The sequence below is a fragment of the Drosophila miranda genome, chromosome 3 (genome assembly GCF_003369915.1).
Source record: "Drosophila miranda strain MSH22 chromosome 3, D.miranda_PacBio2.1, whole genome shotgun sequence".
Lineage (NCBI taxonomy): Eukaryota > Metazoa > Arthropoda > Insecta > Diptera > Drosophilidae > Drosophila > Drosophila miranda.
In genome coordinates, this window is record NC_046676.1 from 5,696,847 (window position 1) to 5,724,351 (window position 27,505).

The following is a 27,505-nucleotide window of genomic DNA, read 5'->3' on the forward strand; positions in this document are numbered from 1 at the left end:
TAGGCGGCTTTGCTTAGAGTAAAACATTAGCGCCTAGATCTCAGAGACTATAAAAGCTAGAGCAACCAAATTTGGTATTCACACTCCTAATATATCGGACCGAGACGAGTTTGTTTCAAAATTTCGCCACACCCCCTTCCGCCCCCGCAAAGGATGAAAATCTGGGGATATTCACAAATCTCAAAGACTATTAAGGCTAGAGTAACCAAATTTGGTATCCGCACTCCTGTTAGATCTCACTATAAAACGTATATCTCAAAATTTCGCCCCACCCCCTTCCGCCCCCACAAAGAACGAAAATCTGTTGCATCCACAATATTGAGGATACGAGAAAACTAAAAACGCAGAATCATAGATAATGATCATATATATCAGATTGCTGAATCTGGATCATATTAGATCATTTTTATAGCCAAAAGGAACAAATCAATTTGCACTGGCTACGCAGCACCCGACGTCACGCTCAGACTGATTTTCTGTCTCTCTCGCACGCACTCTTTGTCGTGTCGTTTAATATTAGCGGCGTCTGCCGGAGGAGAGCCATACTGACTTAGTATCGGGTATAACTTTAGAGTTGCGGTCTCCGCAGCAGCTCACAACGTTCCCCCTCTTTCTTTCTGTTTTGTTCTATGGAAATATAAATGAAGTTTAAATTAAATAAATGTATTTGCGAAAAGTAATGCAAGATACCGCACGATCCCACTTCCATTCCACTTGATTCCCTCTGACACTAATACCCAACTGCTTAAGAACTATTAAAGCCGCCGGCGTGCTCAATTCAATTTGGGTTCGTTGGTATGGTCCGGCGATCCGCAATCGTCGGCTATGTTACCTAGTAATGTACATTTGCCGAACGAGATTCTTTTCCTAGATGACTGTTTTAGTATGGGCTTATCCCAAGTAAATAATGTTTTTAATAGGCTAAATAAGATTTTAGACTTAATTTTTGTTAGTTCGGATATAGATTGCCATGTTACATGTTGCGAACTCCCCATCGCGGAATGTGACATGCATCATATGCCGTTGGAATTCTTAGTCAATTTTCATTTTTATTCGCCCTGGGCGGAACCATATTATGAATGCTTCTTTTCTAGTGTAAGCCTGAATGCTTGTGTGGTTCGGTTGTCCTTCTTGAAGATAATTTAATTTTTATTGGGCCAACATCGAAAATAAATGAAACAGAGATAAACAGATAAAGGTACATAAAATAAAATCAAACATAAAACGCAAATAAAAATTCCAAATTCCAAAAATATAGGTACATTTTAGTAGTAATTTCGATAGATAATCTCATCGTGGATTCGGCCACATGCGACTTTCACGTGGCGACGGGAGCTTCAATTGATTGCCAAATCGAGGCCTCTCCTCCTGATTGACCGCCTGCTTTGACGGTGTGTTGGCGGCCGACGCCACCGAATTGTGGTTTACGAGGACATGGCGAATTCGTGGCACAGCCACGCGATTGCGCTGATGCTGAGCCCCGCCGACGGGCAGCACTGAGGAGCGACTCGTGGGCACAAATTCGTCATAGGAGATCCCGGCTTCGCGGTCATTTTCAGTGGTCTCATCGGTCATATACTCGGAATCGCTGGGCGATCTTGTATCCGGCACCGCTGATTTTGTGCGTGGCTTCTTTTTCGAGCGTGTGCCAAGGCTGCGTCTGCCCAATCCCCCGCTGCGACGCAATGTGTTGTCCAGGACGCGGACCCGCTTTAGTGGCGACTTGGACGCCTTCAGCTGGCTGTTGGCCAGCCGATACCGCGAAGAGCTGGCGGCTGCTGATGGATTTAGTCGCTTGTGCAGATTCCCAGTGCTCTTGGTCATATTGGGAGTGATCAGCTGGATTGTTGGGGTCTTGCGCAACGACATTGTCGAGGTCGACATTGAGGACATGTTCTTCAAAGTTCGGGGCGTGCGAGGGGCCGTTGAACCGGCAGTCGGCGGTGGCATCATCAATTTGCTGCTGCTGCCCGTCCTCGTGGTGGGCGGGGCCTTCTTGCGGGCCGAGCTCTGCTTGGCCTGCCGATAGTTCTCCCATTCGCCAGCCATCAGCTCCAGTATGTTCTCGCCATAAACCAGAAACGGGCCATGCGATTGCACCTCATAGGCGTGCACCAGTTCAGTGATCTGCTGCTCAATCTTGGGCAGCTTCGAGATGGCCTTGCGTTCCTTTTCCTCTTTAAGGAGCTGGCCGCCACGATTTTTGAAACGATTCGGCTCGTTGGCCTTTGCCTCTAGAGCCTGCATGCGGGACCAAAGTTCTGCACGGCTCTCGTACAGATTGAAAATCTCCTTGTTGCACGTGTAGAAGCTCTTCAGATCATCCAGCTCCAGCTCGTGCAGCTCCAACAGGTCTTCGTTGTAATACTTATTGTAGTAGTTGGAGAAACGCTTGCGCTCCTGCTGGCTCTTGAGCGTTAGATCCCACCACTTGCTTATCTCGACGCGCAGCTGCTCGATGAACGTCTTGAGGTTCTGGCTGCGCAGTGCCTGGCAGCGCTGCAGCTCCGAATGGAGGATGTCATAGGTGCGCTGCGTATTCTCGGTGCACTCGCGCACTCGTCGCATGGCGCTCTCGTCCGTCTCCTGGAGGCGATCCCACAGCACGTAGATCTTCTCGCGCATGTCATGGAATTTGGAGCGCAGCTCCTGGATCTGCTCGGCATAACTGTTGCGCATCTGCCGCAGCCGCTCTAGTGTCTCTGGTGTTAGATTGTGGCTCAGATCGTTCAGTAGGCGATCCTCTGCATCGGTCTGGGGCATCAGCTCGAGCATCTTCATGTCATGCTTGATGGCCTTGCGCAGCTGGTCCAGCTCCGTAGGGCGCACTGCGCGCTGAGAGCGCAGGTTGTCGAGATGGTCGCGAAAGCCGTCCATCCCATCGGGCAGGGGCAGCGGGTCCGCCAGTAGAGGGAGCGGCAGTGCGCCCAGCTCTTCGCAGAGCTGCTCCTGCTGGAGCAGCAGCTCCCCGATCTCCGCCCGACGTTTCGAGAGCTCCTCGCGCAGATGCTCAATGCTTTTGTCCAGCTTCAGCTGCCATATGATCAGTGGCACATCGTCGGGCCTCTGACCAATGTCCACCGTCTCATGGAGGAGTCGGGTGAGGTCGCTGGCCTCGGCTCGGAGTGCGGCTATGTCATCCAGGATGGCCGCCTGCTTCTCCCGCGACTCGGTCAGCAGATCCGTATAGAAATTATCCGCGTGCGCCTTGAGTTTGTGCAGAAAGTCCTCGCATGTCTTCGGCTCGAACATGAGGGACCACATTGAATGGAGCTGCTCCACATGCTCGCCAGTCATCTCAAGGATCTCTCCCTTGATGGAGGTTGGGTCAACCATAGCCAATAGGAATGGGTCTTGTATTCGCGAATGGAAGGAATTTATGTGATGTGTGCAGGATTTAGGACGAGAAATGTGTTTACTAAAGCAGAATGCCACCGCACAGACTCGAATGACGCCAGACAAAATTTCGGTAAATTCAAAATGATGCTATTAGGGATAATATGTTAAATGTTAATTGGGCTTCTGTTCTCTCGCATCCTAGTGTAGACACGTCCTATAATGTTTTCCTGCATACGGTCCGTCGTATTATTGGTAACAATGCTTCCAAAAGGGTGCATGGCTCCTATAGACTGCCGTGGTATACGAAGGGTCTTATGAAATATAAGAATCTTCGTAATAAGTACTTTAAACGATTTGGTAAGACCCGGGACCCTGTAGATTGGGCAAGGTATGTGCAACATAAGAAGGAGTTTGCTTTTTTAGGCAAATTTTTGTATAACCAATATATTGCCGACGTTGAGAGGGAACTTTAAGTCAATCCCAGGTCTTTTTGGCATTTTATAAAGTCCAAAAGGTCAACGAGCTCTCTTCCTTCCGTTATGAACCTGGGCAGCTTGAGCGCTAATACGGATAATGGTATAGCAAACCTTTTTATACCCGATACTCAAAATGAGTATTGGGGTATATTAGATTTGTGGTAAAAGTGGATGTGTGTAACGTCCAAAAGGAATCGTTTCCGACCCCATAAAGTATATATATTCTTGATCAGCATCAATAGCCGAGTCGATTGAGCCATGTCTGTCTGTCCGTCTGTCCGTCCGTCCGTCTGTCCGTCTGTCCGTCCCCTTCAGCGCCTAGTGCTCAAAGACTATAAGAGCTAGAGCAACGATGTTTTGGATCCAGACTTCTGTGATATGTCACTGCTACAAAAATATTTCAAAACTTCGCCCCGCCCACTTCCGCCCCCACAAAAGACGAAAGTCTGTGGCATCCACAATTTTAAAGATATGAGAACACCAAAAACGTAGAATTGTAGAGAATGACCATATCTTTAAGACTGCGGAATCTGAATTGGATCGTATTATTATTATAGCCAGCATCAAGAAAAGAATTTCATTTTTTCACGCCCTGTCTCTCTCTTACACACACGTAGCATAGGCGGCTTTGCTTAGAGTAAAACATTAGCGCCAAGATCTCAGAGACTACAAAAGCTAGAGCAACCAAATTTGGTATCCACACTCCTAATATATCGGACCGAGACGAGTTTGTTTCAAAATTTCGCCACACCCCCTTCCGCCCCCGCAAAGGATGAAAATCTGGGGATATTCACAAATCTCAGAGACTATTAAGGCTAGAGTAACCAAATTTGGTATCCGCACTCCTGTTAGATCTCACTATAAAACGTATATCTCAAAATTTCGCCCCACCCCCTTCCGCCCCCACAAAGAACGAAAATCTGTTGCATCCACAATATTGAGGATACGAGAAAACTAAAAACGCAGAATCATAGAAGATGACTATATTTTCTAGAGTGCAAAATCTAAACCAGATCGTATAATTATTATAGCCAGCATCAAGACAACAATTTCATTTTTTCTCGCCCTGTCTCTCTCTAACACACACGTAGCATAGGCGGCTTTGCTTAGAGTAAAACATTAGCGCCTAGATCTCAGAGACTATAAAAGCTAGAGCAACCAAATTTGGTATCCACACTCCTAATATATCGGACCGAGACGAGTTTGTTTCAAAATTTCGCCACACCCCCTTCCGCCCCCGCAAAGGATGAAAATCTGGGGATATTCACAAATCTCAAAGACTATTAAGGCTAGAGTTACCAAATTTGGTATCCGCACTCCTGTTAGATCTCACTATAAAACGTATATCTCAAAATTTCGCCCCACCCCCTTCCGCCCCCACAAAGAACGAAAATCTGTTGCATCCACAATATTGAGGATACGAGAAAACTAAAAACGCAGAATCATAGATAATGATCATATATATCAGATTGCTGAATCTGGATCATATTAGATCATTTTTATAGCCAAAAGGAACAAATCAATTTGCACTGGCTACGCAGCACCCGACGTCACGCTCAGACTGATTTTCTGTCTCTCTCGCACGCACTCCTTGTCGTGTCGTTTAATATTAGCGGCGTCTGCCGGAGGAGAGCCATACTGACTTAGTATCGGGTATAACTTTAGAGTTGCGGTCTCCGCAGCAGCTCACAACGTTCCCCCTCTTTCTTTCTGTTTTGTTCTATGGAAATATAAATGAAATTTAAATTAAATAAATGTATTTGCGAAAAGTAATGCAAGATACCGCACGATACCACTTCCATTCCACTTGATTCCCTCTGACACTAATACCCAACTGCTTAAGAACTATTAAAGCCGCCGGCGTGCTCAATTCAATTTGGGTTCGTTGGTATGGTCCGGCGATCCGCAATCGTCGGCTATGATACCTAGTAATGTACATTTGCCGAACGAGATTCTTTTCCTAGATGACTGTTTTAGTATGGGCTTATCCCAAGTAAATAATGTTTTTAATAGGCTAAATAAGATTTTAGACTTAATTTTTGTTAGTTCGGATATAGATTGCCATGTTACATGTTGCGAACTCCCCATCGCGGAATGTGACATGCATCATATGCCGTTGGAATTCTTAGTCAATTTCCATTTTTATTAGCCGCTTGGGCGGAACCATATTATGAATGCTTCTTTTCTAGTGTAAGCCTGAATGCTTGTGTGGTTCGGTTGTCCTTCTTGAAGATAATTTAATTTTTATTGGGCCAACATCGAAAATAAATGAAACAGAGATAAACAGATAAAGGTACATAAAATAAAATCAAACATAAAACGCAAATAAAAATTCCAAATTCCAAAAATATAGGTACATTTTAGTAGTAATTTCGATAGATAATCTCATCGTGGATTCGGCCACATGCGACTTTCACGTGGCGACGGGAGCTTCAATTGATTGCCAAATCGAGGCCTCTCCTCCTGATTGACCGCCTGCTTTGACGGTGTGTTGGCGGCCGACGCCACCGAATTGTGGTTTACGAGGACATGGCGAATTCGTGGCACAGCCACGCGATTGCGCTGATGCTGAGCCCCGCCGACGGGCAGCACTGAGGATCACGGTCATTTTCAGTGGTCTCATCGGTCATATACTCGGAATCGCTGGGCGATCTTGTATCCGGCACCGCTGATTTTGTGCGTGGCTTCTTTTTCGAGCGTGTGCCAAGGCTGCGTCTGCCCAATCCCCTGCTGCGACGCAATGTGTTGTCCAGGACGCGGACCCGCCTTAGTGGCGACTTGGACGCCTTCAGCTGGCTGTTGGCCAGCCGATACCCCGAAGAGCTGGCGGCTGCTGATGGATTTAGTCGCTTGTGCAGATTCCCAGTGCTCTTGGTCATATTGGGAGTGATCAGCTGGATTGTTGGGGTCTTGCGCAACGACATTGTCGAGGTCGACATTGAGGACATGTTCTTCAAAGTTCGGGGCGTGCGAGGGGCCGTTGAACCGGCAGTCGGCGGTGGCATCATCAATTTGCTGCTGCTGCCCGTCCTCGTGGTGGGCGGGGCCTTCTTGCGGGCCGAGCTCTGCTTGGCCTGCCGATAGTTCTCCCATTCGCCAGCCATCAGCTCCAGTATGTTCTCGCCATAAACCAGAAACGGGCCATGCGATTGCACCTCATAGGCGTGCACCAGTTCAGTGATCTGCTGCTCAATCTTGGGCAGCTTCGAGATGGCCTTGCGTTCCTTTTCCTCTTTAAGGAGCTGGCCGCCACGATTTTTGAAACGATTCGGCTCGTTGGCCTTTGCCTCTAGAGCCTGCATGCGGGACCAAAGTTCTGCACGGCTCTCGTACAGATTGAAAATCTCCTTGTTGCACGTGTAGAAGCTCTTCAGATCATCCAGCTCCAGCTCGTGCAGCTCCAACAGGTCTTCGTTGTAATACTTATTGTAGTAGTTGGAGAAACGCTTGCGCTCCTGCTGGCTCTTGAGCGTTAGATCCCACCACTTGCTTATCTCGACGCGCAGCTGCTCGATGAACGTCTTGAGGTTCTGGCTGCGCAGTGCCTGGCAGCGCTGCAGCTCCGAATGGAGGATGTCATAGGTGCGCTGCGTATTCTCGGTGCACTCGCGCACTCGTCGCATGGCGCTCTCGTCCGTCTCCTGGAGGCGATCCCACAGCACGTAGATCTTCTCGCGCATGTCATGGAATTTGGAGCGCAGCTCCTGGATCTGCTCGGCATAACTGTTGCGCATCTGCCGCAGCCGCTCTAGTGTCTCTGGTGTTAGATTGTGGCTCAGATCGTTCAGTAGGCGATCCTCTGCATCGGTCTGGGGCATCAGCTCGAGCATCTTCATGTCATGCTTGATGGCCTTGCGCAGCTGGTCCAGCTCCGTAGGGCGCACTGCGCGCTGAGAGCGCAGGTTGTCGAGATGGTCGCGAAAGCCGTCCATCTCATCGGGCAGGGGCAGCGGGTCCGCCAGTAGAGGGAGCGGCAGTGCGCCCAGCTCTTCGCAGAGCTGCTCCTGCTGGAGCAGCAGCTCCCCGATCTCCGCCCGACGTTTCGAGAGCTCCTCGCGCAGATGCTCAATGCTTTTGTCCAGTTTCAGCTGCCATATGATCAGTGGCACATCGTCGGGCCTCTGACCAATGTCCACCGTCTCATGGAGGAGTCGGGTGAGGTCGCTGGCCTCGGCTCGGAGTGCGGCTATGTCATCCAGGATGGCCGCCTGCTTCTCCCGCGACTCGGTCAGCAGATCCGTATAGAAATTATCCGCGTGCGCCTTGAGTTTGTGCAGAAAGTCCTCGCATGTCTTCGGCTCGAACATGAGGGACCACATTGAATGGAGCTGCTCCACATGCTCGCCAGTCATCTCAAGGATTTCTCCCTTGATGGAGGTTGGGTCAACCATAGCCAATAGGAATGGGTCTTGTATTCGCGAATGGAAGGAATTTATGTGATGTGTGCAGGATTTCGATTGCACAATGTGTTGCTCAAGGAAAATGCCTCCGCACAGATAAGTGACGCCTCTCGTGTTGGCACAAATTGCACAATGAAAATTTTGTGTGCTTGATTTGACTCATGCCTCAAAGCACAAAACAAGTTGATTCTGATTGATGTGCGGCCAAAAAAATACCTACTTTATATTGCAAATAAGTTCCTTCAAGGTTTTCCAGTTGTAAAGATAATTTAGGATGAGAAATGTGTTTACTAAAGCAGAATGCCACCGCACAGACTCGAATGACGCCAGACAAAATTTCGGTAAATTCAAAATGATGCTATTAGGGATAATATGTTAAATGTTAATTGGGCTTCTGTTCTCTCGCATCCTAGTGTAGACACGTCCTATAATGTTTTCCTGCATACGGTCCGTCGTATTATTGGTAACAATGCTTCCAAAAGGGTGCATGGCTCCTATAGACTGCCGTGGTATACGAAGGGTCTTATGAAATATAAGAATCTTCGTAATAAGTACTTTAAACGATTTGGTAAGACCCGGGACCCTGTAGATTGGGCAAGGTATGTGCAACATAAGAGGGAGTTTGCTTTTTTAGGCAAATTTTTGTATAACCAATATATTGCCGACGTTGAGAGGGAACTTTAAGTCAATCCCAGGTCTTTTTGGCATTTTATAAAGTCCAAAAGGTCAACGAGCTCTCTTCCTTCCGTTATGAACCTGGGCAGCTTGAGCGCTAATACGGATAATGGTATAGCAAACCTTTTTATACCCGATACTCAAAATGAGTATTGGGGTATATTAGATTTGTGGTAAAAGTGGATGTGTGTAACGTCCAGAAGGAATCGTTTCCGACCCCATAAAGTATATATATTCTTGATCAGCATCAATAGCCGAGTCGATTGAGCCATGTCTGTCTGTCCGTCTGTCCGTCCGTCCGTCTGTCCGTCTGTCCGTCCCCTTCAGCGCCTAGTGCTCAAAGACTATAAGAGCAAGAGCAACGATGTTTTGGATCCAGACTTCTGTGATATGTCACTGCTACAAGAATATTTCAAAACTTTTCCCCGCCCCTTCCGCCCCACGAAGGCGAAAATCTGTGGCATCCACAAATTCAAAGATACGAGAAAACAGAAAACGCAGAATCGTAGGAGATGTCTATATCTTATAGAGAGCAAAATCTGAACCAGATCGTATTATTATTATAGCCAGAATCAAGAAAACAATTTCATTCTTTCTCGCTCTGTCTCTCTCTAACACACACGTAGCATAGGCGGCTTTGCTTAGAGTAAAACATTAGCGCCTAGATCTCAGAGACTATAAAAGCTAGAGCAACCAAATTTGGTATCCACACTCCTAATATATCGGACCGAGACGAGTTTGTTTCAAAATTTCGCCACACCCCCTTCCGCCCCCGCAAAGGATGAAAATCTGGGGATATTCACAAATCTCAGAGACTATTAAGGCTAGAGTAACCAAATTTGGTATCCGCACTCTTGTTGGATCTAACTATAAAACGTGTATCTCAAAATTTCGCCCCACCCCCTTCCGCCCACACAAAGGACGAAAATCTGTTGCATCCACAATATTGAGGATACGAGAAAACTAAAAACGCAGAATCATAGATAATGATCATATATATCAGATTGCTGAATCTGGATCAGAGCAGATCATTTTTATAGCCAAAAGGAACAAATCAATTTGCACTGGCTACGCAGCACCCGACGTCACGCTCAGACTGATTTTCTGTCTCTCTCGCACGCACTCCTTGTCGTGTCGTTTAATATTAGCGGCGTCTGCCGGAGGAGAGCCATACTGACTTAGTATCGGGTATAACTGTAGAGTTGCGGTCTCCGCAGCAACTCACAACGTTCCCCCTCGTTCTTTCTGTTTTGTTCTATGGAAATATAAATGAAGTTTAAATTAAATAAATGTATTTGCGAAAAGTAATGCAAGATACCGCACGATACCACTTCCATTCCACTTGATTCCCTCTGACACTAATACCCAACTGCTTAAGAACTATTAAAGCCGCCGGCGTGCTCAATTCAATTTGGGTTCGTTGGTATGGTCCGGCGATCCGCAATCGTCGGCTATGATACCTAGTAATGTACATTTGCCGAACGAGATTCTTTTCCTAGATGACTGTTTTAGTATGGGCTTATCCCAAGTAAATAATGTTTTTAATAGGCTAAATAAGATTTTAGACTTAATTTTTGTTAGTTCGGATATAGATTGCCATGTTACATGTTGCGAACTCCCCATCGCGGAATGTGACATGCATCATATGCCGTTGGAATTCTTAGTCAATTTCCATTTTTATTAGCCGCTTGGGCGGAACCATATTATGAATGCTTCTTTTCTAGTGTAAGCCTGAATGCTTGTGTGGTTCGGTTGTCCTTCTTGAAGATAATTTAATTTTTATTGGGCCAACATCGAAAATAAATGAAACAGAGATAAACAGATAAAGGTACATAAAATAAAATCAAACATAAAACGCAAATAAAAATTCCAAATTCCAAAAATATAGGTACATTTTAGTAGTAATTTCGATAGATAATCTCATCGTGGTTCGGCCACATGCGACTTTCACGTGGCGACGGGAGCTTCAATTGATTGCCAAATCGAGGCCTCTCCTCCTGATTGACCGCCTGCCACCGAATTGTGGTTTACGAGGACATGGCGAATTCGTGGCACAGCCACGCGATTGCGCTGATTCTGAGCCCAGCCGACGGGCAGCACTGAGGAGCGACTCGTGGGCACAAATTCGTCATAGGAGATCCCGGCTTCGCGGTCATTTTCAGTGGTCTCATCGGTCATATACTCGGAATCGCTGGGCAATCTTGTATCCGGCACCGCTGATTTTGTGCGTGGCTTCTTTTTCGAGCGTGTGCCAAGGCTGCGTCTGCCCAATCCCCCGCTGCGACGCAATGTGTTGTCCAGGACGCGGACCCGCCTTAGTGGCGACTTGGACGCCTTCAGCTGGCTGTTGGCCAGCCGATACCCCGAAGAGCTGGCGGCTGCTGATGGATTTAGTCGCTTGTGCAGATTCCCAGTGCTCTTGGTCATATTGGGAGTGATCAGCTGGATTGTTGGGGTCTTGCGCAACGACATTGTCGAGGTCGACATTGAGGACATGTTCTTCAAAGTTCGGGGCGTGCGAGGGGCCGTTGAACCGGCAGTCGGCGGTGGCATCATCAATTTGCTGCTGCTGCCCGTCCTCGTGGTGGGCGGGGCCTTCTTGCGAGCTCTGCTTGGCCTGCCGATAGTTCTCCCATTCGCCAGCCATCAGCTCCAGTATGTTCTCGCCATAAACCAGAAACGGGCCATGCGATTGCACCTCATAGGCGTGCACCAGTTCAGTGATCTGCTGCTCAATCTTGGGCAGCTTCGAGATGGCCTTGCGTTCCTTTTCCTCTTTAAGGAGCTGGCCGCCACGATTTTTGAAACGATTCGGCTCGTTGGCCTTTGCCTCTAGAGCCTGCATGCGGGACCAAAGTTCTGCACGGCTCTCGTACAGATCGAAAATCTCCTTGTTGCACGTGTAGAAGCTCTTCAGATCATCCAGCTCCAGCTCGTGCAGCTCCAACAGGTCTTCGTTGTAATACTTATTGTAGTAGTTGGAGAAACGCTTGCGCTCCTGCTGGCTCTTGAGCGTTAGATCCCACCACTTGCTTATCTCGACGCGCAGCTGCTCGATGAACGTCTTGAGGTTCTGGCTGCGCAGTGCCTGGCAGCGCTGCAGCTCCGAATGGAGGATGTCATAGGTGCGCTGCGTATTCTCGGTGCACTCGCGCACTCGTCGCATGGCGCTCTCGTCCGTCTCCTGGAGGCGATCACACAGCACGTAGATCTTCTGGCGCATGTCATGGATTTTGGAGCGCAGCTCCTGGATCTGCTCGGCATAACTGTTGCGCATCTGCCGCAGCCGCTCTAGTGTCTCTGGTGTTAGATTGTGGCTCAGATCTTTCAGTAGGCGATCCTCTGCATCGGTCTGGGGCATCAGCTCGAGCATCTTCATGTCATGCTTGATGGCCTTGCGCAGCTGGTCCAGCTCCGTCTGGCGCACTGCGCGCTGAGAGCGCAGGTTGTCGAGATGGTCGCGAAAGCCGTCCATCTCATCGGGCAGGGGCAGCGGGTCCGCCAGTAGAGGGAGCGGCAGTGCGCCCAGCTCTTCGCAGAGCTGCTCCTGCTGGAGCAGCAGCTCCCCGATCTCCGCCCGACGTTTCGAGAGCTCCTCGCGCAGATGCTCAATGCTTTTGTCCAGCTTCAGCTGCCATATGATCAGTGGCACATCGTCGGGCCTCTGACCAATGTCCACCGTCTCATGGAGGAGTCGGGTGAGGTCGCTGGCCTCGGCTCGGAGTGCGGCTATGTCATCCAGGATGGCCGCCTGCTTCTCCCGCGACTCGGTCAGCAGATCCGTATAGAAATTATCCGCGTGCGCCTTAAGTTTGTGCAGAAAGTCCTCGCATGTCTTCGGCTCGAACATGAGGGACCACATTGAATGGAGCTGCTCCACATGCTCGCCAGTCATCTCAAGGATCTCTCCCTTGATGGAGGTTGGGTCAACCATAGCCAATAGGAATGGGTCTTGTATTCGCAAATGGAAGGAATTTATGTGATGTGTGCAGGATTTCGATTGCACAATGTGTTGCTCAAGGAAAATGCCTCCGCACAGATAAGTGACGCCTCTCGTGTTGGCACAAATTGCACAATGAAAATTTTGTGTGCTTGATTTGACTCATGCCTCAAAGCACAAAACAAGTTGATTCTGATTGATGTGCGGCCAAAAAAACACCTACTTTATATTGCAAATAAGTTCCTTCAAGGTTTTCCAGTTGTAAAGATAATTTAGGATGAGAAATGTGTTTACTAAAGCAGAATGCCACCGCACAGACTCGAATGACGCCAGACAAAATTTCGGTAAATTCAAAATGATGCTATTAGGGATAATATGTTAAATGTTAATTGGGCTTCTGTTCTCTCGCATCCTAGTGTAGACACGTCCTATAATGTTTTCCTGCAAACGGTCCGTCGTATTATTGGTAACAATGCTTCCAAAAGGGTGCATGGCTCCTATAGACTGCCGTGGTATACGAAGGGTCTTATGAAATATAAGAATCTTCGTAATAAGTACTTTAAACGGTTTGGTAAGACCCGGGACCCTGTAGATTGGGCAAGGTATGTGCAACATAAGAGGGAGTTTGCTTTTTTAGGCAAATTTTTGTATAACCAATATATTGCCGACGTTGAGAGGGAACTTTAAGTCAATCCCAGGTCTTTTTGGCATTTTATAAAGTCCAAAAGGTCAACGAGCTCTCTTCCTTCCGTTATGAACCTGGGCAGCTTGAGCGCTAATACGGATAATGGTATAGCAAACCTTTTTTCTTCTTTCTTTAGCTCAAATTTTGAGCCATACGCAGCTTGGCACAGTTTCGATGTCTTAAACTCTATACCCTCGGTGGTCAATATTGGTACACTCGATGTATCGGAAGAGGACATTTTGGTGGCAATTGATGAATTCGATAATTCTAATAAACCCGACTGTGATGGCATTTCTGCCTTCCTGCTTCGCAACTGTGTTGTAGCGTTCTGTGAACCTCTCAAAATTCTATTCACAAATTCGCTGTTAACGGGTCAGTTTATTGGTAAGTGGAAAGCTGCCACGATTACGCCAATTTTTAAGAGAGGTACCAAAAATCTCATTTCCAATTATAGACCAATTGCCAAACTCAGCAATGTTTCAAAACTTCTAGAGCGAATCATTGCCAGAAAAATCACCTTCCTCATGAAATCCTACATTAGCCCAAATCAGCATGGTTTTATGCCGGGTAGATCAACAACCACTAATCTCATTGCTTTCAGTAATTTCTGCACTCGTGTCTTTGAAATGCACTCTCAAGTCGACGTTGTGTATACTGACTTTGCTAAAGCCTTTGACAAAATCTCCCACTGGGCTTTAATAGCCAAGCTGCATCGGTTGGGGATTCATTCCTGCCTGCTCAGTTGGTTTAGGTCGTATCTTGAGCGGCGAGAGTATGTCGTATTGATAAATGGAAAGCCTTCGGCCCCATTCTTGGCTACTTCCGGCCTTCCACAGGGAAGTGCACTTGGTCCACTTCTGTTCTTAATTTTTATTAACGACATATGTCTCAGCATTCAAGCTTCTGAGCATCTGCTTTATGCTGATGATCTTAAGATCTTTCGATCTGTCAAAACCTTAGGCGATAGTATCCTTCTGCAGCGCGACCTGGATAGAGTTGCTCGTTGGTGCAGACTTAATTCGCTCCCATTCAACATTAGTAAATGTTACTTTGTTTCTTTTAGCAAGCGCGTCTTTAATGTGCTGGCCTCATATTCAATAGATGGCCATCCTCTCTTAAAGCAGACGGAGATACTTGACCTCGGGGTCTTATTTGACTCTAGATTTCTGTTTGCAGGGCATATGAATTTAATATTGCCAAAAGCCTATGCAATGTTCGGCTTTGTTAAGCGCAATTCATCCCAATTCAAGGACCCATATACAAGGCTCAGTCTGTACGCATTCCTTGTGCGCTCGCTCCTTGAGTACGCTTCCATGGTCTGGAATCCCACCGGGGTCGTCCAAATTTCGCGCATCGAACGACTCCAAAGAAAGTTTCTGAAATTTGCACTCCAGCCTCTGCCATTTTCCATTCCGATGCCGTCCTATGAGTGCAGATGTCGCCTCGTGCATCTCTCCTCTCTCGAGGATCGTAGGACCATTGACCTTTTAGTGGGTAATATCGATTGCCCTGACCTACTTAGTAGGATTAGCTTCACTACGCCCGCCAGGAGCCTCAGGACCCATGCACCCTTTGCAGTTGATCTCCACCGGACCAATTATGGCTTTCATGAGCCCATCAGTAGGGCGCTTCGGCAGCACAATGCGCTGCCAGCTGGAATGCGCTTTGACTTTTGCCAGGGGAAGGGAGCCGTCAGACGGTTGCTTGTGGATTTCTTCCTGCTACCAAATTAATTTACTAATGTAATTTTTTTTATTTGTTAATATAGAAATAAGTTAGCCTAGCCAGTTAAGGATTTTTTGATTCCGTTGGCGAATAATAAATAAATAAATAAATTCTTGGTCTCTGTGATAAAACAATAAACTGAAAAATTTCGTTGTGATAGCCTTAAACAGATACTGACTAGATTCTGCATTCATTGGCGACTTAGATGACAAATATTTTTTCAATTCTATAATATCCTTTTCCCCAGTGTATGCAGAATGTTGCCCATTCCGTTCCATGTTATGTAATGGTAATGATTGGAACTGCAATGTTCTGCGAAAATTAGCCCTACCATCCCGGCTGAGCCACTTTAAAAGCCGAAAGCTGAAGACATTCGGACAGTCGCTAAAAGTGAAATACAAATACAAAAAAAACCGCAATTATTATGCAATATCAACAAGACACATCCGGACATGCTTGTCGCAGCCGTTTTCTGTTCATCAAAATATCTGGCAGGGTACTCGCCATGTTTGGTCAGTTTAACGTACCCGGACTTGTACTAAATTTTGTATTGATGAGTAACTTTTAATATGTGTTTGATATAGACCACATGTTAGTCGGGTACCCTTTTCCACAGCTTCAAATAAGTCGGAAAAATATGGAAACGGGTTTGGTAACTGAATCGGGTTGGAAACGGAAACGGCCAATAATAAAATCGTCAAGAGTGTGTTTCAATGTTATTATCCTCAAATTCGATGAGCCGCATTTTCTTTTTTAAAATCGTTTCAAATCTGCTTGGATAACAGAATTTGAATATTAATTCAATTAAATTAAATTAAATATAAATATTTTCACACGTATTCTGCGAGCAGTGGCTCTGGCATGTGGCCTTTGTAGCTCCTGCTGTTGCTGCAGTGGGTACTGCGGGCAGTGCGTGGGCCACGGCTGGTATGTTCACCGTGTTGTGCGATACTTTGGTATAGCAATTCGATTCCTACTATAGTTTAATTTTTTCTTATCCCGCGCCGCAGGACGGCCACTCGTGGGCCACCTCTCCTTGGGCTCTCCAGGAAAGAGATCAAGTACCTCCCTCATGCCTCCTGCAATCTGTGAACGGGAGATCGAATTCCAATGTGTTGTAATAAGTTCGTACTCCGTCGCAGATCAGCCTTTTGTGTGGCTCTCTCACCGGCATTCGAGTCTTGCTAAATTGTTTGCACACACGTTTGGTCCGGGGGAAGACAGCAATATTTTCAGCAGGGGGGAAGCCCTGCCGTGTGCCGTTCCGAGTCGTGCCCCAGTTTTTGGAGAGGCGACGTCGGTGCTACCGTGAGTGCCTGCTGGTCTTGCAGTTGCAATTGCTGGGGCGTCTGCTGTTGGTTCCTGCTTCTGCTTCCTCCAGAGCGTCCTCCCAGGATATCGTTGATGGAATGCTTTGTGTTCATCTGCTGCTGCTGGTGGTGGCTCCCACATGGGATGTGTGGTGGCAGACCAGGCCACCAGGGCACTCCATCGACGGGATAGAGGGGATGCTGGCCAGGGACCTGCGGCCAGGTAAGGGCTGTCCAGCAGTGAAGGGGCGGCGGCTTCCAGGTGTTGGAGCTGCTGCGGCAGACCGGAAGTCAACAAGTTCAACACAGACTAAAGAAGATTCTCGAACAAAAGGTTCGTTTCTTTTATTAACTTCAACTTTATGCGAATGAGCCGTTCGTTTTAATCCTCGACGAGCTGCATGTTTGTTAGGAAAGGGAATGCTGCCAATGCCCTGTGCTGTGGGACAGCATTGACCCGCGCAAAAATTTGGCGAAGGTGTACACTGAAACTAAGGATGGATTTGGGGCCACTGCTGATCTATGGCAACAACAGAGATTTAAACATAAGCTTGATTCATATTTATTTCGAAGGATGATATGATGCGATGCGAGTGCAGAAAGTCCACGCCGGTTAGGAGCTCACGCGAGAGACGCTACCATGATCGGGATCCCACACAATAGCTAGATAATGCTCATGGCAGGAAGTGGGACATGTGGACGCGGTAAGGGAACCGTTTTCCCAGATTCGTAGATCTGGTAGATACGGTTATTCTCAATAATTCTGCGCTTTTAGTTTTCTCGTATCATTTAACTAGATACTGGATACAAAATTAAGTTTTGTAATGTGCCAGAAATTCATATTCGTAGAGGTGTGAGATTGTATGTACGGATGGAGGTTGTACATACTTTTTTTTGACGGTCAGACACCAATAGTATAGCAAGATTTCGGAAAGTGCACCTCTAGCTATGCTCTAACTAGCTCGCCGGAATGTCGTGGGATCTTTCCTACTCTCCTATCTGCTATACGAACACATTCGCAAAGATGTTTTAGGTACACTTGATTTAATGTTCAAAAGGAACTCTACCAAAGAAATCAAAAAGAAAATAACGTGAATTTTAACTAACTGTTTAACCGACTACCGACAAATAGTCAGGCTATATTCCGTCGCTCTTGGGGACCTCAGATGACTTTGACCCCTTCTCTACCCTACCTCCCTACCTTTGTATGCCGTTTAATCGACAGCATAACCCTAATCGAGCGCATCTCTATTTGATCATCGGACTTCCTCAGGCTCTACTCAGGACAAACACGAAAGGTTTAATGTTCCATTATTATCTACTAATTATTATTTAATAATTCAAAATTTAAGGGTTTGGACTTCATGGTTTTCCAGATAAGTATAAACTTAGCATAAAGTAATTAAATAAAGAAGGAGGAAATAGTAGCAAGTTATACCTAGTTATATGTGTATATGTATATAGGACTTATGTGTAGAGAATATGGCGTAAAAGATATTAAATTGGAAAGAAGAGAAAAATATGATAATTATATAACTAGAAGGCAAACGTGAAAGAAAAATTAGTAGCCGGTCCGCTTTAAATTATGGCACGGATATGGTTGTTTTATATACCGGAATAGAAGTTTTATAAGACAGATATATATTTCGAAAATACTCGAGAATTCCGTTTAAGGAAGTTTCGTAACTCACTCATACTTTATACGAATTATCCGGCGTGTCCGTTGAGCTCAAGGGGCGACGTAGGAACATATTCTGAGGAAGGGAGAAAAATTATGAATATACAGGTCTTCACTTCTAATTCGGATGAAACACCGATTTTCTTTCCATTTCCATACCCGTACGACGATGATTTGCCACTCAACGGCTGATCTTAAAAAAATGTGGTTTTCATTTGCGCTAATTTCTAATTATGGGTAATTATATACATTATTGGTTTTTTTTTTTTTTTTTTTTTAAATCTAGACAATACAAAAATAGTTAGTGCGTAGCCTAATCTTTAATAAATGGAAAATCTCATGACGAGACTCAAAACTAATACTTTGGTACATTTTCACACGACGACTATTAAACGGCAGTGTGGATCGCCGCAGAATAATGTTTTATTTTCACAGTTTGAGAGCCACTCCACACATTGCGAAGAACTACATGCGAAAGCCTTAGCCGCGCGCTTAATTCATAAGCGAGAAGGGAGACGAGTGCGGCATATTAGTTTCTCCGAATTCGCAAGAAAACCATTCTTCTCGTCTTACTCCAAAATGTACTTCAGCTCAAGTATGCCTCCACATAACTTCGGGTTTCACTCTAGTATATCTTCGGACGGCTCTTTCTGGTTTATTTGGTTGTAGTTATCGTTGGTTTATGTAGATGCTGGTTCCTGGGAAATCCGAGGTCTTTCCCAGATCTACTAAGAAATCGATGGACTTTGACGACCTCGTTCTTGGAGGTGTCGAACGTAGTAAGATTTCCAGCCCTATGATACGAGACTGTTAAAGCTGTGTCACTATTGTAAGGTCCTAATACCTTTTATTTTTCTTAATCCAAAAGGAATAATGTAGTCCATCAGAACTTCAATTTACTTGGCACGTGTTTGATTGCACAACGTTTTCAAATTCAATTGTATATATATATTTGTATAAAAAGACACATCCGAATTCGCACAGCTTCACTATAGCAATGATCTAGCCAGAAGTTCTATTACTTGCATTAGCCCTTACGATCGGAACTTTACCTTCCACAACCAACGGGGTAATCGTACGATTTTAGACAAAGCTTACACCTTGCTTCCCTAGATAACGGAGTAATCGTACAATGCTAAGCAAAGCTTACACATAGCTTCCACGACTAACGGAGTAATCGTATGATTTCTAGTAAAGCTTTAAAACATACCTCCCACAAATCCACGCTGCTTCTCTAAATTAGACATTAAGCTCTTCAATGGAAGCTTTAACTACTGCTCTCTTGTAATTGATCTCTTATCTTGTTTTTGTAAAGAGCAGAGTTAATGTTAAACGCGAGGGCCGTACTTCCCAAGCTGTTCTCTGGAGTTTTAGAGTCACAACTGGCCACTACAGTTTCTCTAGCCTTTAAAGTCTCTGGGATCTAGGCGCTCATCGGTTCGCACAGACGGACATACATACATGGCTAAATCCATTCCGTCTGTCCGTCCGTCCGTCTGTCCGTCCCTATCAGCGCCTAGTGCTCAAAGACTATAAAAGCTAGAGCAACGACGTTTTATATCCGGTCTTCTGTGATATGTCACTGCTACAAGTGTATCTCAAAACTTTGCCCCGCCCCCTTCCGCCCTCACGACGGGCGAAAATCTGTGGCATCCACAAATTCAAAGATACGAGAAAACAGAAAACGCAGAATCGTAGGAGATGTCCATATCTTCTAGAGAGCAAAATCTGAACCAGATCGTATTATTATTATAGCCAGAATCAAGAAAACAATTTCATTCTTTCTCGCTCTGTCTCTCTCTAACACACACGTAGCATAGGCGGCTTTGCTTAGAGTAAAACATTAGCGCCTAGATCTCAGAGACTATAAAAGCTAGAGCAACCAAATTTTGTATCCACACTCCTAATATATCGGACCGAGACGAGTTTGTTTCAAAATTTCGCCACACCCCCTTCCGCCCCCGCAAAGGATGAAAGTCTGGGGATATTCACAAATCTAAGAGACTATTAAGGCTAGAGTAACCAAATTTGGTATCCGCACTTCTGTTAGATCTCACTATAAAACGTATATCTCAGAATTTCGCCCCACCCTTTTCCGCCCACACAAAGGACGAAAATCTGTTGCATCCACAATATTGCACATTCGAAAAAACTAAAAACGCAGAATCATAGATAATGACCATATCTATCAGATTGCTGAATCTGGATCAGATCAGATCATTTTTATAGCCAAAAGGAACAAATCAATTTGCACTGGCTACGCAGCCCCCGACGTCACGCTCAGACTGATTTTCTGTCTCTCTCGCACGCACTCCTTGTCGTGTCGTTTAATATTAGCGGCATCTGCCGGAGGAGAGCCATACTGACTTAGTATCGGGTATAACTGTAGAGTTGCGGTCTCCGCAGCAACTCACAACGTTCCCCCTCGTTCTTTCTGTTTTGTTCTATGGAAATATAAATGAAGTTTAAATTTATTTGCGAAAAGTAATGCAAGATACCGCACGATACCACTTCCATTCCACTTGATTCCCTCTGACACTAATACCCAACTGCTTAAGAACTATTAAAGCCGCCGGCGTGCTCAATTCAATTTGGGTTCGTTGGTATGGTCCGGCGATCCGCAATCGTCGGCTATGATACCTAGTAATGTACATTTGCCGAACGAGATTCTTTTCCTAGATGACTGTTTTAGTATGGGCTTATCCCAAGTAAATAATGTTTTTAATAGGCTAAATAAGATTTTAGACTTAATTTTTGTTAGTTCGGATATAGATTGCCATGTTACATGTTGCGAACTCCCCATCGCGGAATGTGACATGCCTCATATGCCGTTGGAATTCTTAGTCAATTTCCATTTTTATTCGCCCTGGGCGGAACCATATTATGAATGCTTCTTTTCTAGTGTAAGCCTGAATGCTTGTGTGGTTCGGTTGTCCTTGAAGATAATTTAATTTTTATTGGGCCAACATCGAAAATAAATGAAACAGAGATAAACAGATAAAGGTACATAAAATAAAATCAAACATAAAGCGCAAATAAAAATTCCAAATTCCAAAAATATAGGTACATTTTAGTAGTAATTTCGATAGATAATCTCATCGTGGATTCGGCCACATGCGACTTTCACGTGGCGACGGGAGCTTCAATTGATTGCCAAATCGAGGCCTCTCCTCCTGATTGACCGCCTGCTTTGACGGTGTGTTGGCGGCCGACGCCACCGAATTGTGGTTTACGAGGACATGGCGAATTCGTGGCACAGCCACGCGATTGCGCTGATGCTGAGCCCCGCCGACGGGCAGCACTGAGGAGCGACTCGTGGGCACAAATTCGTCATAGGAGATCCCGGCTTCGCGGTCATTTTCAGTGGTCTCATCGGTCATATACTCGGAATCGCTGGGCGATCTTGTATCCGGCACCGCTGATTTTGTGCGTGGCTTCTTTTTCGAGCGTGTGCCAAGGCTGCGTCTGCCCAATCCCCCGCTGCGACGCAATGTGTTGTCCAGGACGCGGACCCGCCTTAGTGGCGACTTGGACGCCTTCAGCTGGCTGTTGGCCAGCCGATACCCCGAAGAGCTGGCGGCTGCTTATGGGTTTAATCGCTTGTGCAGATTCCCAGTGCTCTTGGTCATATTGGGAGTGATCAGCTGGATTGTTGGGGTCTTGCGCAACGACATTGTCGAGGTCGACATTGAGGACATGTTCTTCAAAGTTCGGGGCGTGCGAGAGGCCGTTGAACCGGCAGTCGGCGGTGGCATCATCAATTTGCTGCTGCTGCCCGTCCTCGTGGTGGGCGGGGCCTTCTTGCGGGCCGAGCTCTGCTTGGCCTGCCGATAGTTCTCCCATTCGCCAGCCATCAGCTCCAGTATGTTCTCGCCATAAACCAGAAACGGGCCATGCGATTGCACCTCATAGGCGTGCACCAGTTCAGTGATCTGCTGCTCAATCTTGGGCAGCTTCGAGATGGCCTTGCGTTCCTTTTCCTCTTTAAGGAGCTGGCCGCCACGATTTTTGAAACGATTCGGCTCGTTGGCCTTTGCCTCTAGAGCCTGCATGCGGGACCAAAGTTCTGCACGGCTCTCGTACAGATCGAAAATCTCCTTGTTGCACGTGTAGAAGCTCTTCAGATCATCCAGCTCCAGCTCGTGCAGCTCCAACAGGTCTTCGTTGTAATACTTATTGTAGTAGTTGGAGAAACGCTTGCGCTCCTGCTGGCTCTTGAGCGTTAGATCCCACCACTTGCTTATCTCGACGCGCAGCTGCTCGATGAACGTCTTGAGGTTCTGGCTGCGCAGTGCCTGGCAGCGCTGCAGCTCCGAATGGAGGATGTCATAGGTGCGCTGCGTATTCTCGGTGCACTCGCGCACTCGTCGCATGGCGCTCTCGTCCGTCTCCTGGAGGCGATCACACAGCACGTAGATCTTCTCGCGCATGTCATGGATTTTAGAGCGCAGCTCCTGGATCTGCTCGGCATAACTGTTGCGCATCTGCCGCAGCCGCTCTAGTGTCTCTGGTGTTAGATTGTGGCTCAGATCGTTCAGTAGGCGATCCTCTGCATCGGTCTGGGGCATCAGCTCGAGCATCTTCATGTCATGCTTGATGGCCTTGCGCAGCTGGTCCAGCTCCGTCTGGCGCACTGCGCGCTGAGAGCGCAGGTTGTCGAGATGGTCGCGAAAGCCGTCCATCTCATCGGGCAGGGGCAGCGGGTCCGCCAGTAGAGGGAGCGGCAGTGCGCCCAGCTCTTCGCAGAGCTGCTCCTGCTGGAGCAGCAGCTCCCCGATCTCCGCCCGACGTTTCGAGAGCTCCTCGCGCAGATGCTCAATGCTTTTGTCCAGCTTCAGCTGCCATATGATCAGTGGCACATCGTCGGGCCTCTGACCAATGTCCACCGTCTCATGGAGGAGTCGGGTGAGGTCGCTGGCCTCGGCTCGGAGTGCGGCTATGTCATCCAGGATGGCCGCCTGCTTCTCCCGCGACTCGGTCAGAAGATCCGTATAGAAATTATCCGCGTGCGCCTTGAGTTTGTGCAGAAAGTCCTCGCATGTCTTCAGCTCGAACATGAGGGACCACATTGAATGGAGCTGCTCCACATGCTCGCCAGTCACATCAAGGATCTCTTCCTTGATGGAGGTTGGGTCAACAATAGCCAATAGGAATGGGTCTTGTATTCGCGAATGGAAGGAATTTATGTGATGTGTGCAGGATTTCGATTGCACAATGTGTTGCTCAAGGAAAATGCCTCCGCACAGATAAGTGACGCCTCTCGTGTTGGCACAAATTGCACAATGAAAATTTTGTGTGCTTGATTTGACTCATGCCTCAAAGCACAAAACAAGTTGATTCTGATTGATGTGCGGCCAAAAAAACACCTACTTTATATTGCAAATAAGTTCCTTCAAGGTTTTCCAGTTGTAAAGATAATTTAGGATGAGAAATGTGTTTACTAAAGCAGAATGCCACCGCACAGACTCGAATGACGCCAGACAAAATTTCGGTAAATTCAAAATGATGCTATTAGGGATAATATGTTAAATGTTAATTGGGCTTCTGTTCTCTCGCATCCTAGTGTAGACACGTCCTATAATGTTTTCCTGCATACGGTCCGTCGTATTATTGGTAACAATGCTTCCAAAAGGGTGCATGGCTCCTATAGACTGCCGTGGTATACGAAGGGTCTTATGAAATATAAGAATCTTCGTAATAAGTACTTTAAACGGTTTGGTAAGACCCGGGACCCTGTAGATTGGGCAAGGTATGTGCAACATAAGAGGGAGTTTGCTTTTTTAGGCAAATTTTTGTATAACCAATATATTGCCGACGTTGAGAGGGAACTTTAAGTCAATCCCAGGTCTTTTTGGCATTTTATAAAGTCCAAAAGGTCAACGAGCTCTCTTCCTTCCGTTATGAACCTGGGCAGCTTGAGCGCTAATACGGATAATGGTATAGCAAACCTTTTTTCTTCTTTCTTTAGCTCAAATTTTGAGCCATACGCAGCTTGGCACAGTTTCGATGTCTTAAACTCTATACCCTCGGTGGTCAATATTGGTACACTCGATGTATCGGAAGAGGACATTTTGGTGGCAATTGATGAATTCGATAATTCTAATAAACCCGACTGTGATGCTGTAGTGGTCGCTTGTCGGGCGGATAGGAAAGCATATTTGTGTTCTTCGCCTGAAAGTATGCCCGATGGTATTTGTACAATTTATATATTTATGTATATTATATATATAAATATATTTATATATATTATATTATTAATACAAGTATATATCACACCTCACCGAGATACTTATTAATTATTAAGTTTAGTCCCCATAGTTAGTGTATAGTTAGGTTGGCTTAATTTCTTGTTGTGGTGTTACATGTTAAATGTTCCTGGTCGTGTGGGGGCTAGCGCCATCTAGGGTTGATATTAAGAATATGCTTAAAAACGAACAAAAATCTCCCCACCATGTCCATAACCATTCAAGGTGAATGGCGAAGGATCGTGCAAAGGCAGATCCGGAGAACAAAATTTTTGTTGGTCAGTAGATCCGCCCAAATCTTTCTTTCTCCTCGTGGCCGTACAAGCATTCAGTTGCGCGGTGAGAAAAAAAAATAATAAAAATAAAATTAAACCGCCGTAAATAACCGTGGTGTGAAACCAAAGTGCACTCGATCGGGAAAAAAGAACCCAAGAAAGCAGATTGGGCTCTAATCGAAAACTTTCCGCTTGGGGGTGAGCAGCCCCAACAAAAAAAAAAAAAAAAACACCTGGAGAAAGAAGGAATTAGCACCTCAACCCCATCCCCCTATTTTCGCAGTGCCAGTTCCAACCGGAATCGGCACTTAGTTTGGGAATTATCCAAAAGCTGCAGCCCGAGCTTTAAGCCCCCACACTACGAACCAGCTGATCCACCAAGTCGCGGGCAGTGAACTTTGGCTGCGCGAGACGAGGACAGCCGTCTGAACGGGCTTAGTGCGGCGAAGTGGCGTAACCGTTTCGCATTCAAAACCGGGCCAAGAAACGGAAACCGGTGCTTGCAGTCAGCGTAGGACCGAAGCCGCTTAAATGTTCCTACCGGGGGGGAAAAAATAGTGCACCACGTGTGTACATAACCTCCCGGCGACCCCTAGTGGTATCGCCTCTCTTGTTCTTCTCGTGATTCGGCCTTACTGTTCCAAACGTTTATTTAAAGTGCAGTGGAGGCCAGCGTTTGTCTTATGTGCACGTTAGTGTCATTATGTAGTCTGAATGAAAACTGTAAGAGATGTGCTCACATACATATGTATACACCGCCCACTGAAAGCCACTGAGGCCAGTAAGATCCCACCGTGACTCGCATTCCCTTGAACCTCGCAGTCCGTTGATATGTCTGTTTTTGTGTAGTTGGATATACTTAGTGTTAATTGTAACAGAAAAAAAAAACCAGAAAAAAAACCCACCAACACATGGAAAGTTTGAAAATGCATTTGATAAAAGCTTAAAAGTTTGAGCTTAAAAGCGTCCGCTCGTCCGGGTCCCCTCCGCGAGCTTATGCCATGCAGCACGCGCTGTACGATTTTGTTTTTGGTTTGCAGGTAAAAGTTTAATGCACCCACACACAGCCACACGCCCAGCTACGAAAGATCTTTCGCCGCGGGAACACAAACAAAAACTGAGTGAGCTTTATAATATACCAACAACATTTAATTTTATTGCCTCCCAAAATTCCGCGAGCGTGGCAAAAGCTTCGTTCTTTTTTGCTAGAGCTGTTTGTCGGTCGTTGACCTCACACTTTTAAAGTAGTCACAGCTGATTGGCCTTCTGCCTTTACAATACGCTTGGTAGAACGAATAGTATGTCCAACTACTCCCTGAAGCCGATGTGCTGGGACATGTGTACCTATATTGCGCTATAGTATTATCTTTCTATCTAAGGAAAAATCATTAGTTTATATCGCACTATAAAATATCGTATATGCACTTATAACTATTTACACTTATCGTATTTATTTATCTAAATATTCCCTAGTAATAATAGCTATATCTCTTGTGACGCTTTTCGTTCCTCCTTTTGTCCATTTAGCCTTGTCTTGGAGTTCTCGGTTAGTGTTTCTTTTTTCTTGTAACATGAATATAGTATCTGAATATAGTTTCTAATAAAATGATTGTTAAGATGAATATGTGCTAGACGTTACCGCAGTTGGGGGAACCATGCCGCTCGTGAGCGAAATAGGATGACCAATACCGGACACTCCAGGGATCCTGGTATTATTATTGGCTCTTTCAGGATCATGGTAGGGTGGGCGTGGCACGACTCCGTGCCAGCAAAACAGAGATGTCCGCCGCGGTGGTAGATCCCTACTCCTTCTCTGCACTATCTTTGCCCCACTATACTTTCCGTACCCCTAACGATCCTTTCCTTGTCTGTCCCCCTCCCATTACCAAAAAGAGTACGCGAATTTTAATAAAATAATACCAGCAGGAGCGAAGCAACCTAACTGGAGAGTTACCCCAAAGAACCCATCCCCATTTCCGACCAGAGATCAGCCGTGGAAGCGAGCGCGTACTCCTTCTCAGTTAGCCGACCACCAGCTTCATCGTGCGAAGATTCTCTTCGTTACTCGTTACAGTAATAATTATTTTATTTGGCGCCCAACGTGGGGCCGAAAGGCCTGAAGGTCAGGGTTGACGTAATTCTAAACGTTACAAAGCGGAATTACATTAACTTATATGGTTGTGTGTGACCCCAGCCAAACTTGACCCCGAAGCAGAAAAATTGTTGAGAAAGTCCATAACACCTGCGAGCAGTGCATAGTCATGCACTGGCTTAAGACTTTTGTTCCCTGTTTCCCACCCCCCTTCCTTAAAGCCTTCCTCTTTTCCTGGAATTGGATCCTGTGATGGTGGATGCTTATTAGTTTCCGATAACGGTTAGCCCGCATCGGAGTATGATCCATAACCCTTGCTCGATGGTAAGCTGCTCTGGAATCGATAATAGCTTCACCATAGCTTTATTGCCGAGCGGTATATGCCATAGCAGTGAAATCTAGATGGATTCACTGGTATGTGGAAGTTGGCTGGACACAGGGTTATTAGTGGAGTAAATCTACGACCTGCCGCTATACAGAAGCATATTAGTGAATACATTCGCCCGTATCCCTTGGAAATTGACAGGTACCTTGGGTAGCTTTGGTTCAGTTGTCGCCGGAGTCAGCTAGAAGAATCAAAATTATTTTTTTGTTGCCGCTCAACTCGAATCGGGGTTATTAGGGTGCCTCCGTCTTTTGTTTCTCTCTCTACTTTCTAGTGATTG

At 46.2% G+C, this 27,505-nt stretch overlaps 3 protein-coding genes across 3 annotated transcripts; all 3 read right to left on the minus strand.

Moving 5' to 3' along the window:
* Window positions 1-1,114: 1,114 nt before the first annotated feature.
* On the minus strand, window positions 1,115-8,206 carry LOC117187955 (protein regulator of cytokinesis 1-like). Its single transcript, XM_033390963.1, has 2 exons — window positions 6,647-8,206; window positions 1,115-1,839 (listed from the first exon to the last, which is right to left on the minus strand). The coding sequence occupies exons 1-2, from the start codon at window positions 8,204-8,206 to the stop codon at window positions 1,291-1,293; spliced, it is 2,109 nt and encodes a 702-aa protein (XP_033246854.1). The 3' UTR covers window positions 1,115-1,290.
* Window positions 8,207-10,634: 2,428 nt separating this feature from the next.
* On the minus strand, window positions 10,635-21,682 carry LOC117187957. Its single transcript, XM_033390965.1, has 2 exons — window positions 21,414-21,682; window positions 10,635-10,899 (listed from the first exon to the last, which is right to left on the minus strand). The coding sequence occupies exons 1-2, from the start codon at window positions 21,606-21,608 to the stop codon at window positions 10,786-10,788; spliced, it is 309 nt and encodes a 102-aa protein (XP_033246856.1). The 5' UTR covers window positions 21,609-21,682; the 3' UTR covers window positions 10,635-10,785.
* Window positions 21,683-22,031: 349 nt separating this feature from the next.
* LOC117187956 (protein regulator of cytokinesis 1-like) lies at window positions 22,032-23,444 on the minus strand (the record flags this gene model as incomplete). Its single annotated transcript, XM_033390964.1, has 1 exon — window positions 22,032-23,444. A coding segment is annotated over one exon (1,413 nt), but the record flags the coding sequence as incomplete, so codon positions are not given.
* Window positions 23,445-27,505: the final 4,061 nt, after the last annotated feature.

Bases quoted from the DNA above. Each gene is read 5' to 3' on its own strand.
- LOC117187955 (XM_033390963.1), bottom strand. From the start codon at position 8,206: ATGGTTGACCCAACCTCCATCAAGGGAGAAATCCTTGAGATGACTGGC. The intron at 1,840-6,646 runs GCCGCCAGCTCT...CCAACAATCCAG, and splicing joins AGCGACTAAATCCATCAGCA to CTGATCACTCCCAATATGAC.
- LOC117187957 (XM_033390965.1), bottom strand. From the start codon at position 21,608: ATGACCGATGAGACCACTGAAAATGACCGCGAAGCCGGGATCTCCTAT. The intron at 10,900-21,413 runs GCGGTCAATCAG...ATTCGGTGGCAG, and splicing joins CCAACACACCGTCAAAGCAG to GCGGTCAATCAGGAGGAGAG.